This window comes from Halichoerus grypus, chromosome 13 (assembly GCF_964656455.1).
Source record: "Halichoerus grypus chromosome 13, mHalGry1.hap1.1, whole genome shotgun sequence".
In the NCBI taxonomy this organism is placed as follows: domain Eukaryota; kingdom Metazoa; phylum Chordata; class Mammalia; order Carnivora; family Phocidae; genus Halichoerus; species Halichoerus grypus.
In genome coordinates, this window is record NC_135724.1 from 9,828,788 (window position 1) to 9,848,029 (window position 19,242).

At 40.0% G+C, this 19,242-nt stretch overlaps 1 protein-coding gene across 3 annotated transcripts; it reads left to right on the forward strand.

Moving 5' to 3' along the window:
• Nucleotides 1-359: 359 nt before the first annotated feature.
• On the forward strand, nt 360-18,648 carry DSEL (dermatan sulfate epimerase like). Of its 3 annotated transcripts, XM_078060185.1 has the most exons (4): nt 360-738; nt 900-1,033; nt 1,548-6,073; nt 7,302-18,648. In XM_078060185.1, the coding sequence occupies exon 3, from the start codon at nt 2,426-2,428 to the stop codon at nt 6,062-6,064; it is 3,639 nt and encodes a 1,212-aa protein (XP_077916311.1). In that variant the 5' UTR covers nt 360-738; nt 900-1,033; nt 1,548-2,425; the 3' UTR covers nt 6,065-6,073; nt 7,302-18,648. The 3 variants fall into 3 exon arrangements, with proteins under 3 accessions (XP_077916311.1, XP_077916310.1, XP_035927372.1); XM_078060184.1 differs by having other exon boundaries at nt 1,548-18,648; XM_036071479.2 differs by lacking the exon at nt 900-1,033 and having other exon boundaries at nt 1,548-18,648.
• Nucleotides 18,649-19,242: the final 594 nt, after the last annotated feature.

Sequence of the window (19,242 nt, forward strand, 5' to 3'; positions counted from 1 at the left end):
CCACCGACCGGCTTTCGGATCCGGGGATGGGGGGCGCTCGGCCCTGACCCTGGCCCCGCCCCAGCCTTGTTCTCGCCCCGCCCTCCTGCCCAGCTTCCTAAATCGCCATCTCTCTCCTCCCTACAACCCCTCGTCCCTAAGGCCCCGCCCCCATCTCGCTCCCGCCCCGCCTTCGGCTTACGTCACAGTCTCTCGCCCTGCCCGGTCCCGAGGGCCCGCCCCTGTCTCTGCCTCCGTCTTGCTCCCGCCCCGCCCACCGCTTCCGTTTCCCCCTCCCACGCCCTTCCCGGGCCTGAGGCCCCGCCCCGGCCCCGCCCCCATCTCGTTCCCGCCCCGCCCCCGGCCCGCGTCGCTGTCTCTCGCCCTCCCCGGGCCGCGCGGCCGGAGCTGGCACGGAGGAGCGGCGGCCGCGGCGGCATCGCGGCCTGGGGACGCCAGCGCTCCGCCGGACTCGGCGCCCGCGAGAGCGCCGTTTGCGCGCGGATCTGCCTCCCGGGGTGCGGGACTGCCCGGAGCGTCCGGCGTTCCCCGAGGGCGGGCGTGTCCTCGCGGCGCGGGGCGGGGGACCAGCGCGGGGCCGCAGCCTGTTGGAGCGCGGGGGTGCCGTGCCCGGGGCGCGGGGAGCCCTGCGGGGGACGGCGCGGCCCGGCTCCCTGTGCGGAGCAGTTTTCTCGAACTCTCCACCTCCTCCTCATTGGGCCCAGCGCTGTCGGGAGACCCCGTCTACATCTGCGGAAGGTAAGCGGACTTGGCCATTTAGGGGTCTCTTGTCCCCAAACCAGAGCCAGAGGTCGAGGGTGGGGAGCGGAGGATGGGGGCGGCACGTTCGTAGGAGGCGAACGAAAAAAATGCAACAGGCGGGGCGGTTCAGGAAACTCCAGCGTTAATGTTTCCTACAGCGAGGAGACTTGTCCAAGACTGAAACTTGGTTAGGTTCTTCAAATCCGAAGACGGGCAGCGGCGGCGCTGCACCTTGGTCTGGCTCTGAGCTCCCTCTGGTGGCCTCTCGGAAGGATGGAGGACGAGGCCACAGGTGAGGCTGGAGCGCCGTTGCGGGCTCCCACGCATTCTCATGATTTCTCCTTTGAGAAACGTGACTGGTCTCAGTAGTTTCCCCTACAAAGGCATCTTTTGATCCCATAAAAGCTAATCCCTCAACCGGAATCAGAAAAGGTCCTTTCAACTTCTGCTTTTTGCCCCTGAGTCCTTTGCGACCAAACCAACAAGAATGATAGCAGGACTCATCTTTGTGTTAAGCGCACTTGAATAAAAACAGGTTAAATGAGTCACGCAAGCCACAGTTAAAATAAATGCTGCAGGAAAGTTGCATCTTGTAGCTACTTGTCATCTGCCACCATTCACTGCATGCGTTTAAAAGTGTAAGAAAAAAAAGAATCACTTGAGCTAACTTAGATTGTATTCAATTACAGATTTTATCGTGATTCTAAAATTTCTGTCAAGAGATTGTAGAACCCTTAAGTCATCAGTTCATGTCCACTCTCAGCATATCTGTAGCCTCAGAGAATTTCTTTTTGTTTCTCCTCCAGAAAGGAGTGTCATGAAAAAGGAAAAGAAAAGAACCGGCACTCTTGGTCAAAGGGGAGTTTTCTTTCCCAGTTGGTGGTTACTTCATGATTGGAAACGAAGTACCTAGGTGGCTGAAGAGATTAGATGTTTATAGTTGTACAGATGAAGCTGATAAAAGAAGACATGAAAATACTTTCTCTGGGTCATAATGGGCGATGAGTAAATAAGCCTGAACAAGACAGATTTGAAATGAGGGCAGAACTTTTGATTTTTTAAAACCAAGTAGGACTTTGGACACTTGTTGAGGATGTTCTTTTCCCAAAAATGGAAGAAGAAAAAATTTTCAAAGCAAAGGTGTAAAAAGTGGAAGGGAATCACAACCAAGAATTTCAGCTTCAGGAATTTCAGCACATCATCAGCTCCTTTGGGCAGACACAGGCGCAAGATCTTACATGCGGGTGATGGTTTCCTATCCTAGGAACGACTTTTTAATTTGGATTTTGGAGTGCTGCTTTTTCTTTTTCTTTTTTTTTTACAATGTGTGTTTTGACTCTTCATGTTAGATAGATTTATGTAAAGGAGGTAAATCCTGAATTCATGGTATGTTGACTCTACCACTGTTTGCTCTGTGATACGGAAACACTAGAGGTTTTAACATTCCTTGAAGTTTTATTGGAAGCAAATCTGTGTCAGGGACACAGATAGTGTAAATTTCCTCTTTTTGGCAACCCACCTTGCTTTGAATGAACTGAATGTCAGCTGGATTTCACAGCATATATGATTTACAGTCTTTGTGTTATCAAGGCCTTAAATGTATGTTTTATCCTAGGCAGATGGGAAATACATTGAGCACTGTGTTTGACATGTATGCCTAAGGAAGGGAACTCCCCGATGGATCATGGCGTTAATGTTTACAGGACATTTCTTACTTTTAGCATTAGTGATGTTTGCTTTCTCCACTTTTGAGGAATCTGTGAGCAATTACTCTGACTGGGCAGTTTTCACAGATGATATAGATCAGTTTAAGACACAGAAAGTGCAAGATTTCAAACCCAGTCAAAAGCTGAAGAAAAGTATGCTTCATCCAAGTTTATATTTTGATGCTGGAGAAATCCAGGCAATGAGACAAAAGTCTCGTACAAGCCATTTGCATCTGTTTAGAACTATCAGAAGTGCAGTGACAGTTATGCTGTCCAACCCCACATACTACCTACCTCCACCCAAGCATGCTGATTTTGCTGCCAAGTGGAATGAAATTTATGGTAACAATCTGCCTCCTTTAGCATTGTACTGTTTGTTATGTCCAGAAGACAAAGTTGCCTTTGAGTTTGTCTTGGAATATATGGACAGGATGGTTGGCTACAAAGACTGGCTGGTTGAGAATGCACCAGGGGATGAGGTTCCAGTTGGCCATTCCTTAACGGGTTTTGCCACTGCCTTTGACTTTTTGTATAACTTACTAGATGAGCATCGGAGACCTAAATACCTGGAAAAAATATGGGCTGTTACTGAGGAAATGTATGAGTATTCCAAGGTCCGTTCGTGGGGCAAACAACTTCTCCATAATCACCAGGCTACTAACATGATAGCATTACTCACTGGGGCTTTGGTGACTGGGGTAGATAGAGGATCTAAAGCAAATGTATGGAAACAGGTTGTAGTAGATGTGATGGAAAAGACGATGTTTCTGTTGAATCACGTTGTCGATGGTTCTTTGGACGAAGGTGTGGCCTATGGAAGCTACACAGCTAAATCAGTCACACAGTATGTTTTTCTAGCCCAGCGTCATTTTAATATCAACAACTTGGATAATAACTGGTTAAAAATGCACTTTTGGTTCTATTACGCCACCCTTTTGCCAGGCTTCCAAAGAACTGTGGGTATAGCAGATTCCAATTATAATTGGTTTTATGGTCCAGAGAGCCAGTTAGTTTTTTTGGATAAGTTTATCTTAAAGAATGGAGCTGGGAATTGGTTAGCTCAGCAAATTAGAAGGCACCGACCTAAAGATGGACCGATGGTCCCCTCCACTGCCCAGAGGTGGAGTACTCTTCACACCGAGTTCATCTGGTATGATCCCCAGCTCACCCCACAGCCTCCTGCTGAATATGGTACTGCAAAAATGCACACATTCCCTAACTGGGGTGTTGTCACCTACGGGGCTGGGTTGCCAAATACACAGAGCAATACCTTTGTGTCTTTTAAGTCTGGGAAGCTAGGGGGGCGAGCGGTGTATGACATAGTTCACTTTCAGCCATACTCCTGGATTGATGGGTGGAGAAGCTTTAACCCAGGACATGAACATCCAGATCAGAACTCCTTTACTTTTGCCCCCAATGGGCAAGTGTTTGTTTCTGAAGCTCTTTATGGACCCAAGCTGAGCCACCTTAACAACGTACTGGTGTTTGCCCCGTCACCCACAAGCCAGTGTAATGAGCCCTGGGAAGGTCAACTGGGAGAATGTGCACAGTGGCTCAAGTGGACCGGCGAGGAGGCCGGTGATGCGGCGGGGGAAATCGTCACTGCCTCTCAGCATGGAGAAATGATATTTGTGAGTGGGGAAGCAGTGTCTGCTTACTCTTCAGCAATGAAGCTGAAAAGTGTGTATCGTGCTTTGCTTCTCTTAAATTCCCAGACTTTGCTAGTTGTTGACCACGTTGAGAAGCAGGACAATTCCCCAATAAAATCTGTCAGTGCCTTCTTTCATAATCTGGACATTGATTTTAAGTACATCCCTTACAGGTTTATGAACAGGTACAATGGCGCCATGATGGATGTGTGGGATGCACACTACAGAATGTTCTGGTTTGATCATCGTGGCAATAGTCCCATTGCTAGCATACAGGAAGCAGAGCAAGCTGCTGAATTTAAGAAACGGTGGACTCAATTTGTTAATGTTACATTTCAGATGGAATCCGCAATCACAAGAATTGCATATGTCTTTTATGGGCCATATGTCAATGTTTCCAGCTGCAGATTTATTGATAATTCCAATTCTGGACTTCAGATTTCTCTCAATGTCAATAATACTGAACACGTTGTGTCCATTGTAACTGACTACCATAACCTGAAGACAAGATTTGATTACCTGGGTTTTGGTGGCTTTGCCAGTGTGGCTGATCAGGGCCAAATAACCCGATTTGGTTTGGGCACTCAAACAATAGCAAAGCCCATAAGACAAGATAGGGTTATTTTCCCTTTTGGATTTAAATTTAATATAGCAGTTGGGTTGATTTTGTGCATTAGCTTGGTGATTTTAACCTTTCAGTGGCGGTTTTACCTTTCTTTTCGAAAGCTAATGCGGTGGATCCTAATCCTTGTTATTGCCTTGTGGTTTATTGAGCTGCTCGATGTGTGGAGTGCCTGCACTCAGCCCCTCTGTGCAAAATGGGCAAGGACGGAGGCCGAGGCAAGCCCGAAGTCTTTGTCTTCCGAAGGGCACCACCTCGGTCTTCCCGATGTCGTCATTACCTCACTTCCTGGTTCAGGAGCTGACATTCTCAAACAGCTTTTTTTTAACAGTAGTGATTTTCTCTACATCAGAGTTCCTACAACCTACATCGATATTCCTGAAACTGAATTTGAAATTGACTCATTTGCAGATGCCTGTGAATGGAAGGCATCGGATATCCACAGTGTGCATTTCCGTTTACTCCGAGGCTGGTTGCAGTCCTTAGTTCAAGACACGAAACTACATTTGCAAAACATCCATCTGCATGAACCCAGTAGGGGTAAACTGGCCCCATATTTTACAGCAAATAAGGACAAAAAAAGAAAATTGAAAAGGAGAGAGTCTTTGCCAGAACAAAGAAGTAGGATGAAAGGCACCTTTGACAGAGATGCTGAATATATTAGGGCTTTGAGGAGACACCTGGTCTATTACCCAAGCGCGCGTCCCGTGCTCAGCTTAAGCAGCGGGAGCTGGACCTTAAAGCTTCATTTTTTCCAAGAAGTTTTAGGAGCTTCTATGAGGGCATTGTACATAGTAAGGGACCCTCGGGCATGGATTTATTCAATGCTGTACAGTAGTAAACCAAGTCTCTACTCTTTGAAAAATGTACCAGAGCACTTAGCTAGATTGTTTAAAATAGAGGGAGATAAAGGCAAATGTAACTTAAATTCAGGCTATGCTTTCGAGTATGAATCGTTGAGGAAAGAATTATCGAAATCCACGTCCAGTGCAGTCTCCCTGTTGTCCCATCTGTGGCTCGCAAACACCGCAGCGGCCCTGAGAATAAACACAGACTTGCTGCCTACCAGCTACCAGCTGATCAAGTTTGAAGACATCGTACATTTTCCTCAGAAAACCACTGAAAGGATTTTTGCCTTTCTTGGAATACCTTTGTCTCCTGCTAGTTTAAACCAAATACTGTTCGCCACCTCCACAAACCTTTTCTATCTTCCCTATGAGGGGGAAATATCACCAAGTAATACTAACGTTTGGAAACAAAACTTGCCTAGAGATGAAATTAAACTGATTGAGAACATCTGCTGGACACTGATGGAGCGTCTAGGATATCCAAAGTTCATGGACTAAATGCTGCAGGTCAGCAGAAATTTGCACTAACCCTTTGCAACCCGGTTTGTGGATGTGACGAGTTTGTTTATTCTTGTACTATGTGTGCGTGTGCGCGCGTGTTCGGTTTGTTACTTGCACAGAGATTATTTTAAAAACAGGCCCCGTATTTGGCCTAGCAGGATTTATTTTTACGTCGCTACTTCCCTTGCCTTTGTTTCTGAATTTTTTTTTTTTTTTCTGCTGAAATGTTCCTGCTACAGAGGCGTAGATGAAGTTATAGGATGGCGGTCAGGGGAGGTAAGATTTTACAGGTTTTTGTCTGGCCGTCTCCTCGTCTGTAACTGTGCTGATCTATCTTGGAACCTCAAACACTGCTAAAGGCCTTTCAATTGCTGCTTTGCCCAAGCATCTCTTGCTTTCAAGATGGACTACAAAAGTTCCTTATCTTTTTTAAAAGATCTTCTAACACATTTATCTTGCACCAAAAAAAAAAAAAAAAAAGGTTTTTTTGGTGTTTTTTTTTTTTTTTTCCTGTGTATAATGTTCAGTGATATCACTGGGGAAATGGTGAAAGCTCCTATCAGAACTATAGAATTCTTTCTGGAAAATACAGATGGAAATACAGAACGAACATTTTTTTGAGGTCCGAGACAGTGGCCTGAAAAGCCTCCTTAAAGTTTTTTTACTTGGAAGGAACAAGGAGTCAGTCTTTGAACAATCTGGGTGCCAAGGGCTGGGAGGGTATTTTAGACTTGCTTGTCTGTTAAAAACTCTCTTCTCTCTCTCTCTCTCTCTCTCTCTCTCTCTCTCTCTCTCTCTCTCCCTCCCTCCCCTGCCCCTCGCCTCCTTGAAGCTGTTCCCACCCCTCACGCCCTGTCCTTTCTGTCACTGTCATGCAAAACAACCCATTAGTACTGAGTGCTGAAGTCCCGACATTTGTGGGGATTTTTTTTTCCCCTGATGATTAATTTTGCATTAAAGAATCGCACTTAGAATTGAATTTCTTTTTGTGGAATCCTCACCGTATGACTCAGAGAAAGCAGTACCACTGCTGCTAGTGTTTTTTTAGCCTGGAAACAGAACTGGAAACCTGCCCAGCTGATCCTGCGTCCCTTTGAATGAGTTTGCAGACCGCCAGTGTGTGCAAAAGTTACAGGCAAATGGGAGATGACGTCAGAGGCATCTGTTTCTTTCACCATCTGCATCTTATTATAAATGTAGTCGTCATAAAATCTGGTTCATTTTATTTTGGTAGGCTCTGAAATCAAAATGCCACGCCGTTAGATGCCGTTATAAGCCGGGGGAGTAATTACCGCGCACTGGACGAAAACCATTAGGCGGTGTCGAGACCTGATGAAAATCTCTGTACAGATTGCAGTCTTCCCGACGTTTCAGACTGTCGTTTCCCCAAGCTCTCCAACACTTGGGAGTCTGTCCTTCTGACCTAGATAAAAGTGGTTCTTTCTCAGTAGTTTGTTATTATGTCAAAATGTGCCTCCAGAGTGATAAGGCTGTGGATATGTTCCATTCCTGCTAAACCTAACTTGGCTGTCATTTTTCTTCCATTATAGTGTGAATGCAGACTGCTCCTCCTCCCCCAGCTTTACTTCCTTCCCTCCGCTCTCCCTGCTTTCTCTCTGCAAAGTCAAAAATGAATGAAAAATCGTATTGTATCAGTATAGGTTGAGAGGGCAGCTGAAGACCTGAGTCTACACAGGTATTCTCAAGGAAGGTTATTCTACCTATCTCAGGGTTATCAACAAGCATGTAAAATTGCTGCATGGATGATAACACTCTTCCCATTACTGGTCATAGTCTCAGGGTTGGCTTTCAGTTCCCAGGATGTGTGATCTCAAATCAGATCAAATCAAAAGCCTTTGGGTTGGCAGTAATAGCAGGTCTGATCAAGGTAAGACTTACACATGTGTGCAGAAGCCGAATCACTGCCTGTTAATATTGCAGAAACACCCCCAGGGGGAAGGAGAGAACCAGGTGGACTATGTGGAGGAATCGGAGGAGAGGTGGGGAAAACGAAAAAAAGCAGTTGTGTGAATGAGCATGGGGACATGTTAATGATAGCTGAAGAAAGGGACACATTTACCAAAGTGATCTCCACAGTGTATCCTAACTTTCACCCCCACACAGCGATGCCAAGATGAGTTTCCCTGGCACTGTACTCACCTCCCCCCACCCCAAGGGAAAGTCTGCTGGAAGAGACCTCCATGTGCAGATTCCCCTGTGAGGAACATTATGGGTGAAGGATGACCCAGCCGTTGGATCTGCACGCAGATGTTCATGCTTGGGACCCCTTGCCTTATAATCATAATACCTGAGGTGACTAACTCCCAGAACATCCAGGTCCTGCATCCTTAGGGTGTTAGCTTCAGAAAAATTCCAATAGCCTCCACACTTAATTTTATTCTTGTCATCTTGAAAATCATTAAAGGGATGATTGTCACTATGTGACGCTTCTAAAGGAAACACCTGTCTTCTCTGTAAAATTAACCCCTTTCTTTATTAACTTCCCCAAACTTAGGCCTAATTGGGATAAAAACTGTTACTAAAATAATAGAATTTAGGTCTTGAAATTAAAAGAAGACAGTTTTGCTGACAAGGGTAACAAATGCAATGGTTAATAATATGCTTCTCAAAAGTTTGAAATAATGCAAATTACTCACTTAGGATGAAAAAATAAGGCCATATCCAGAATTGAGTTTAATGAAATTCTGGAGAGGATAGGAAGTGGAAGACTCTCTTCAGGAAAAGCAAGATGGATTTATGAGTATGCTTAAATTTAATTGATAGAAACCTAGAAAGGCACAAGTTTTAAGCAAATGACAAGAAAATGTACATATTAGGAAAGCACCTCTTAATAAAGGCCTATAAATAAATAAAACATACATATTAGATCTAGACCCCAAATATTAGACATTTGATTGGCTGTCTTTTTAAATCAACAGAGAAGAATTAGTAAATGCCTGACAAGAACGGGATGTTAAACTCCCAAGCAATGGCAGAGGACTTGCCACAAAACCTTCAGCAAATGCATTCAAAGAAGCAGCACCCCTCCACCCACACTAGGGCATCCTGAAGACTTTTCCTTTTGTGGAAATGTTACCCCTCTGCCACTTACTTTTGACTAACGTTGTTTATCAGTACTTTTGGGTGCATCCTTGAAGATCTCAGCCATTCTTGTTATGTAAAGGATATCCAATTACCTGTGAGTAGACATGAGCAATGGTTTTTAAATCACTACGTTTGATTGGCTTGATTGATGATAATTAGAAAAATATTCACTGATTAATTTAGGAAAAATGTAAATAGAAGGCAATACATAAATACCATTTCCAGAGATAAGGATGCCTAATATAGGATATGTCAAGGAATTTAATATGTGGGCCATTTACTGCTTATTTAAATGTTAGCTAAAGCATGTCTAATACATATAAAAATGTCTGCTAAGGCAATTTCTTTCATTATCTCACTAGTGTCATTATTCCCTTCATGTTGGCAGGAAAATTCAAATAATATTCTAAGAACTAAATGACTGAATTTTTGCACAAAGGATGATAGGAACTTCAAACAATAGATTCTAATATTCTGTAATTAACTTGTAGATGCTTGAGCTATAATTTACATGAGCTTGTGTTATATTTAGTCCACGTAACGTATACATATTTAATTCTGTTTCCAGAGATAGGTTCAGCTAATGCTTCCAAACCATAGAGAATTTCATTTTTGTTTTTGTTTGTTTTTTCTTTCACACTTACCCAGTTATTCAGTGAAGAAAAGATAGACTGAAGATCATAAACTAGCTTACCCTGGCACTGTATGTATAACAAAACTCCACTATTAATAAATAAATAAGCTAAAAGCAACTTGGCTATGGTTGGGATAATTTTATAATAGCTCTCTTTAGATCTTTGGGTAACTGTGAGGATTTTATATAGAGCCGAGAAGGCAGGGACTTGAAATGTGGAGTACACTGAATACTGACATTCAGCCTCAGGATTTCAGCCACAAAACTTCCTCCATTAAGTGATGAGCTAGCCTCTTCTTTCCTGACTTAATCCCAGGTCTGTCTCTGACTTGGACTCATTTCCGTCTTCTGCACACATCATCCCACTTACGAAATGGCAAGAGCATCCCTGTACTATGCACCTGTGCTCTGCATCTGCCCCTGCGGCCATTGGTGAGATCTCTGTGCTGCATGATGCATTACTCATGAAGAAGGTTATGTGAGATGTTCTAAGTTTGGTGTGCAGGGTTGGCACAGTGAAGACTTTTTTTAAAAAAAGAGAAGCATATATATAGTGAATTAGTCTCTGATGTGCTATGCATCGAACTGTAAGGTTTTTATATGTCTCGTTACAATCCTCACAACAACTCTATACGGTACTTATTTTACAAATAAATTTGAAACCCCTATTATCTCTCTAGGAAGTGCATTTTTGTAAGGGAATTTTTAATGGATTTACAATTCATCAGTTCATTTATTCGCTATACTTTTTGGGTATCTACTATTGAGATACTAGTGTGAGGGAAGAACAGAAAAATCAGTTGACTGACCCTGCTGTGTGAGGAATTGGCAGTCTTTCCAGACTTCAAAGCTAATAGGAATTCATCAAGAAGCGGAGAAGGGGGGGGCATGCCAGTTAGTGATTATCACCCGAGGAAAGACACCGAAAATTGTTGTCTCTTTTGCAGTAGACATGGTTTATTTCTGAAATGGTCGTTGTGAGGAAAGAGAGTCATATATTGAGTTAGAGGAAGTTATGCTTGGTAAACGTGGATGGAGATCACCACCTATTTTTTCTTAATTAGGTTTTGGCTCTAGTTGTCATGGGACATCCCATTAATGAGTAGCTTTTCCAAAAGGGTAGTGCAAATAGAACAAAACCAACACTTGCTCTCTCCCCATTCCCACTCACTCAACTACCCTAACACTATTCACAACAAAGAAATTTGGTTGCAGGTGAATATCAAGAGATGCTCTGAAGAGAAAAGAATATGTGAGTATGGTCTGACTGGTGTGCGTACCGATCATTGCTAGTAATGACAGAAAGACAACACCATGTTTTTCATCCAGAGTCCAGCTGACCAATAGCATCTTTCCCTGTCCCTCCTCTCTCAGTGCCTCCAGACCCACAGTGCCAGGCACAGTGTCAATACTGGGGGATGCAGCAGGGAACAAAAATCTATGGAGCGGACAGTCTAGTGAGGACTAGAGAGAAACACATTTGCATTTCACAATGTTTCTAGCTCAAAGAAGTCTACACCAAATGGAAGTGCCTACTCGTGTCAAATCTGTGACTAACAAATATATTCAAGTAGAATTCATTTTAGGAAAAAAAAATCTGGTCTTTCCTCCACGATGTAAATAATACCAGCAGGAAGGGAGGGAAAGAGAAAAAAAGGAAAGAAGGGAGGGAGGGAGGGTAGAAGGGAGGAAAGAACTTAGAACACAGAAAGTAAGGTGTACAGGGAGAATCAGTCCTATAACAATTGTGTTAATTATTCTGTGAACTATTTAAAATCTCTTTGAAATCTTACTGTAGTTAAAACTTGAGAAAAAAGATAAATTATAATTTGAGCAAATCTTTTTTTTTTTTTTTTTTCCCTAGGATTGCGCTCTCTTAAGATCAAATGTAATTTTTCTTTGAAGTGTAGTAACACTGATGTTGAATTTTACCTACATGTTTCAGGTTTTCAAATGTCTGAGATATGTGATGTTTTCCCATATGTTGTCTTCCTCTCTATTTGGGATATATACATTGTTCTTAATGGTTTAAGGAAGCAAACTTTCACACATAGGTGACATTTGTGATGCTCTTCATTCTTTTTTTTTTTTTTTTTTTTGAACAGTTTGGCTCCCAATCACTGTACTTTTCTTATTTAGAACATGAGCAATATAAACTCCCTGATCCCTGCATTAAAATCTAGCACCCCTGTATGCACAATACATAACACACTTCTTACCTTATTTATTGCATGATGCAAATAATGCTCTACACCCTTATTGTACTACAGTGAAAATATTGTCCAGTTTTTCTGGTATTTATTTATTGTTTTAATTATGTATTCATTTATTCCTTCACTTTGTTCCAAAAGATTGATTTTATTGTAGATTTGTTTAAAGTACATGAGATTTAAAAATATGGCTATTTTAAGTATATTAAACCTTTTTAATTTGATGCCTTAATGTGATATTTCACAAAACTTTGAAGGGACGATTTATTTATATGTAAAAGAACACAGTAATACAAGCAAGAAGTGATGAAATTGCTTTCATTAGATACCCATAAAAAGATAAATGCATATAAAGAATGCAATTAATAAAAGTCAGGTGGTTTTACTTTTCGTATCAGACATTAACCTGAGCCTTATGGCTAATTCAATGCTAACAGGGCACAGCATGCTTACAGTGAGCTTATGAGCACCAACAAATTTGTGGTTATTTCTCCAGATTTACCAAAATAAACTGAATTGCACACACATTCATTTATGACTTTGTCTTCTACCCAACACTAATTATAAAACTCAAAAATACCCCATTGTTGAACACGTGAATAGAAAGGAACATGCTTGTATACACACATAACAACTTGGCAGAGTCCCATTACCATAAGAGGCATAAGGTTTTTTCTGAATAACTAAAAGCCGACCCCTGGGGGGTCTTCCACTGGCCTTGTTTGTACCTTCCCCCATTTCCTTTCTTAATTTGAAGAAGGTCATTTCTGTTAAAATGTTACATTTATATAAGACTTTTATATATTACATGAGCTTTGGAATTAGAAAAAAAAAAAACAAAAAACTGAACACTAAGCCCTAGGTCAGTAAATACTGACCAGCTGTGAGGTTTTGGGCAACTTTCTTAATTTTAAATCTCCATTTCTTCCTCTGTAAAACTTCCCTAGAGTCGATGCATGGACTAAATAAAATCTCATGTAAAAAAAATAATGGAACAGTACTTGTTTCCTCTTTGTGATGATCACCTACAATTCTCTGGTCTTTTATATTTTGGTTTAGTATTTAAAGTAGCATCTATTTTAGTGTAATATTTAATATATCAGTTGAGTCACACAAACATGTACAATCACAATTATACATTTAATACATTAATTGGAAGCAGTGTTTTCTTTATGGTCATATTTCAAGAAAAAATTTTATTGCAGCTTTCACTTCAGCTTCCATGTCTTTGTCATTTCCAGAGCCATGTGTTTTTTTTTTGTTTCGTTTGTTTGTTTGTTTATTTTTTCCAGAGCATATTATGTTCATTGAAATAGAGACCATTTTTAATTTAGGTCTGATGCAGTTGAAATTGTGTTCCATATTACAAGTGCCATTTGCATAACATTAAGCATAACTTTATGCCCATACCTTCATTCAATAGATACATAATTGTGATCTTCTATATTGTAACCATTATATTTTTTCTCTTTTATTTTTTCCACTTATTTATTGTGAAATGAACATGAAATCTGAGGTGTTTAAGACTATGTGTGAACGTTGTGTTTACTCCACAAACTATGATGATGTAAGTGGAAGCCAATTAGAGGTAGCGTATCCAAATTACGTATGTAATGATTGTTCACCTCAACACCATACTTCACAAAGATTGCATCAAAATACAATCATCTGATCTGTGTATTTTTTTTTTCTGTTAAATCACATGTCATTCACACCTATTTTTGGGTTGAGGTAAAATTCTACAGTACCTTATCCTATAGTTGATGCTTTGTAATGCTTTCTTGCTTCCATGGCTATATACTGGGACCCAGGAGCAAATTGCAGAGCCTCCAGCCAGAAACTCAGCCTTCCAGCAATGAGTGCAAAACAGAATGCCCTTCTGTATTGGGTCCATCTGCCACAGACCTGTGGTAGTAGGTTCATACCACTGATAGACAGGAATTCCATTTCTGTGATTGATCTTCCTTGGGTATTGCTGTCTACACTCTTACTAAGTATGGTTCACTGTATGCAAATTAGAAATCACTCTTGTGTTGACTCTTGCATATGCCAACTCTACTTCCCCCACTTATCAAACTGTAGGTAGGTATTATGGATATGCAAAATAGGTTACAGTGGTATGTTGACACGGAAAAATTGTGTTGACCCTATCTGAGAAGTCAGAAGCCCTCCTCTATGATATTGATGAATTTCTGGGGCCAGAGCTGAAACTTAAGGGTAAGAATTTATGTACTCGCATACTCTACAATATGGTACAAAACATATTTGGTACAAAAGAAATTAATAAAATGAGTAAGAGTGTACCTGTCACCCACAATTTATACTAGTGGTTAAGCCTCCTATCTGACCTTCCGTTATCACATCCTCCTGCTGCCAACAGTGAGGGAGCATCTATCCTGGGTTTGTGTTTACTATTTCCTTGCTTTTCTTTATAGCTACACATATGTGTCTATCCTTGTCAACATAATGTATATTTTTGCGTGGTTTCAAACATTGTGTAAATAGTCCCATACTGCATATATTTTTATACAGCTTGTTTTTCTTTACTCAAAATTTTGTGTGTCTAATGGATATTGTTGTTCGTAGGTGGAGATCACTTATCTTCAACATGGTAGTATCCCATTATATGAATATACCATTATCTGAACATGCCATACATTATCTTTTATCTTGCTGGATTTGGGAAATATTCAAACATTGCATGTAAAAGTTGTATATGTTCTATAATGCACCTATGTAAGAATTTTGTTCCTGTGTTTTGTTTGTACCTAGAACATTTCCACCCAGCCCCCCCACTCCAACCTTCTTCCTGGTGTGTGTGTGTGTGTGTGTGTGTGTGTGTGACTGAAAGCACATCCTCAACTATTCTAGATGGTGCCAAGTTAGTATTTTTCTAGATTGTCTGTACAAATTGACACTTTAGCCATTATAAGAAAGTTTCTGTTGCTCCAAGTTTTCTCCTATACTTGACATTTTCAGACCTTTTAAATATTTTCCTGTCTGGTGGGGTGAAAAGCAGTCACCTTTTTTTTTTTTTTCTGGATGTCAAAAGACAAAGATGGGAGTGAAGGGTGTCACACTCTTGTTTTTATTTGCAGTCCTTTGATTATTAATGACATTCAGCACATACACCTGGTGTGTGTGGGAACACAAACATATATAGTAGTCTTTCCTATTTCCATTTTTGTTTCTTCTTTTCTGAAATAAAATCCATGCTCATGTCTTCCATCCATTTTTCTATTGAGTTCATTCTTTTCTCTTATTGACTCATTGGAGTTTACCATATATTAATAATACTAATCCTTTTTTGGTTGTCTGTGTTGTGACTAGTTTTTCAGTTTATATTCTCATGATCCTTGTACTATAACTTTTGGGATGTATTTTGATACACAAGTGTTCTTCATTTGAATGTAAGAAAATATGTGAGTGTTTTTTCTCTATTATATATACCTTTTTTTGCATCGTATTAAAGAATCCTCTCCAAGGTCTTAGCACAGAAAATGTTCTCCTCTATTTTTATTACCACATACATAATGGCTTAGAACAACATATTTACTATCTCACAGTTTCTGTGGGCCAGGGATTCAGGCATGGCTTAACTGGGTCTTTGCTCAGGGTCTCTCATAGAGCTGCAAACAAGGTGCTCTCACCTGGGACTCACCTGGAGAAGCACAGGTTTCCGAGCTCACACGGGTCTTGGCAGGAATCAGTTCCTTGTGGGTTTTTGGACTGAAAGCCTCAGTTCTTTTCTGGCTGTTGGCTGGAGACCATCCTCAGTCATTTACCATACAGGGTTATCCAGATGTCCGTTTCCTTCACAAAAGACAGAATGAGAGAGAATCAGTAGAAAAAGTGCTAACTGTGTAGCATATTCATTGAAGTGACACCTAATCAGTTTTGGTTAGAAGCCAGGTCACAGGTCCCACGCACAGCCAGAGGAAGGGGAGTACACAGGGACATGAGTACCAGGAGCTGTAATAAATGGGGGCCATTTTAGAGTCCATTTGACACACATTTTACCTTTTATCCTTAAATATTTAATCTGCTTTACATTAATTGTGTTGATTCTGAGGTTTTACTTTTTTTTTTCTGTATGAGTAATCTGCTGTCCTAGACTGAAAAGATTGAATAAGCTTTTCTTTCCCACCATCTTTCAATGCCATCTCTACCATATATCAGGTCCGTATGTTTTGTGTGAGTCTATTTCTGAGCTCTGCATTTCATTCTGCTGGCAAATTTGATTACGCCAATGATAATACCACACTGTCTTAATTACTGTTGTCTTTTTGTTAGCCTGAAATCTGGCAAGACAAGTCTTTTTGTTTTCTCTTCCCTCCATATGCATTTTAGAATTAATTTGCACAGTTCCTCAAAACAAAGAACAATACATTGTTAATTGTAAATGCATAACATCGGTATTGGAGAATTACCTTTTAATTCACCTATCTAGGAGCATGATATTTCTCCTTTATATAATACTACATTTGTTAATCTTTTGATAGATTTCAGTCTGAACACTTCATATATTGTTACTGCAGCAGATGATATTTATTTTTAATTATAAATTCTAACAGATGCTAGTATATAGAAAATGCATTGATTTTTGTGTATTTCTATTGTATCGGGGAACTTACTAAATCCTCTTTTTTTTTTTTAATTTATTTATTCATGAGAGACAGAGAGAGAGAGAGGCAGAGGGAGAAGCAGGCTACCCGCGGAGCAGGGAGCCCGATGCGGGACTCGATCCCAGGACCCTGGGATCATGACCTGAGCCGAAGGCAGACGCTTAACCGACTGAGCCACCCAGGCATCCCCACTTACTAAATCCTCTTACTAATTTAATAATTTACCTGTAAATTCTTTCAAAATACTTACATAGGGGGTTGTGTAATTTGTAATTAATGAAAATTATATTCCCTCCTTCTTACAACTTTTTAATGTCCTTGGTGCATTTGTTAGGGCCTCCTATAAAATACTAAATGGATTTAGTCATAGTGAGTGTTCTTGTACTGTTCCTGATGTGAATGGAATGCTTTTGCATTTCACCACTGAGCAAATGGATGCTGTGTGTGTCCATAGATTCACCTTCTCACTATGTGGTATTCTCTTCTATTCCTAGTTTGAGAAATGACCTTTTATCATCAGTGCATGATGAGATTTATTCAATGCTTTTCTCGGCATTTGTTTTAATAGCCACATGTTTCTTCGCCTTTATCTGTTAATGTAGTACAAATATGTGAAAATATTTTTTTTCTTTTGAGGTTAGACCAGACTTGATTTGCAAGGATAAAACCAGCCTAGGAATGATTCATTATATTTCTATATGTTGCTGGATTGTGTTTGTTAATATTTAAGTTAAGATGTTGACATCAACACTTGTAATTGTGATTTTCTCATACTGTACTTACCTAATTTTGAAGTCAGCTTACTTGTCACATAAAATAAACTGAAGGTGTTCTATTTTTATATTCTCTGGAAGAGTTTGCGTAAGATTGAAATGATCTAACACTAAGAATGTTAGAACTTATTTGTAAAACCAACTGGTTATTGTGTTTTCTTTGTGGAAACATTTTGGCTATGTATACAGTTGTATTTGATGGTTATAGGCTTATTTTATTGAGGTCATGTGTTCATTTTGAAGCCTATTTTGGGCAAAAGAATTTGTCCTTTTAAACATTCACATATTTTGACCTATATTTGCTCAAAATGCATTCTGCTGCCTCTCTCTAATTATCCAACCCCCACACAAAATTTTTCCATCCCTAGTATGTGTACCTTGTTTCTTTTTGTTCCTTTATCAGGGTTTGCCTTTTATATAAGTCAAAGACTAACTTTTGGCTGTTTTTGTTCAGCTTACTATTTTATGTTTATTTGATATTGTGTAATTTTGGCTCTTGATCTTACATATTCCCTTCAAACTATTTTATTTATTTTCTCTAATTTGCTGTTGTTCTGTTTTGTACCTTTAATCATATGGCTTTTTTTTTTTTTTTTTTTTTTTTTTTGTCAATGCCCACCACCCGAAAACCACCAGGAACAGAGAGGATTTATTGTTTATTACAGTAAAAGGGATGGAAATAATACAACTTTGCTCTAAATTAGCTGTTGTTAGGAAGTGGGGTAATTCTATGACTGGGTATCTGAATAAATCTTATCTAGAAGGAGGGAAAATTAGAGACCAACTCTGTAATTGGTTAAGAAGTAGCTGTCACTCCTATTTTAATGTGTAGTTTTCCCATTATCCCTTCTAAGTATTTTCTGAATCCTGCTGTGATCTCTTATACAACCATGTGTATTCATGTATTTATAGAGTTTCTCTAACTTATCTCTTGCTGTCACTTTTTATCTTCAGTATATTGGAGTCAGAAACTGTGAACTGTATGGCACTAATTTTGTCAAATGTAAGGCTCTCTGCCTGGATATGGACTGGTATCTGGTAAATTTTTATAAATGCTCTATGTGTTGTGTAAAAGTCGTGGGTATTCTCTACTTGTTGGGTAAGATATTCTGAAAATCTGCTGGCTCTAACTTGACAGTTTTCCTATTCTGTTTAAACATGTGTATCCATATGAGTTTCCCTAATCTTTCAATTACTATAAAAGCTTTATGTCATTAAAAGTATGTGCATGTTATATTTAGTATTTATTACACACTTTATGAATAGAGCCTTGATATAGTGACCCTCTTTTCTCTAGCATTGCTTTTGGTTTACACAATGTTTTTGGATGATACTAAATAACAAGCTTCCCCTTTGTTTAGTATTAGCCTATCATGTAATTTTCATCTTGATATTTTAAAACATTTTTGGCCATTTATTTATTTAATTATGTATTGAGAGAGAGCACGGGGGGAAGGGCAAAGGGAGAGAGAGGATCTTAAGCAGGCTTCATGCCCAGACCCGAGGCAAGGCTTGATCTCATGACCCTGAGATCATGACCTGAGCTGAAACCAAGAATCAGATGCTTAACCAACTGAGCCACCCAGGCCCCCGGCCTTATATTTTTAAAATACATCTTGTAAATAGAATGTAACTGTATTTTTATTCCTATTCTAAAAATCATTATTTTTATTATCTCATTGTGGATTTCATTGTGATTATTCATCTGCTTGGATTTATTTATAATAATTAGTATGTACTTTATGTTTATACCTCTATTTACTATATTCCTTTTTCATTTTCTTCTTTCTTGAATTATTTTGAAATAATTGTTCCTCCCTCCCTTTTA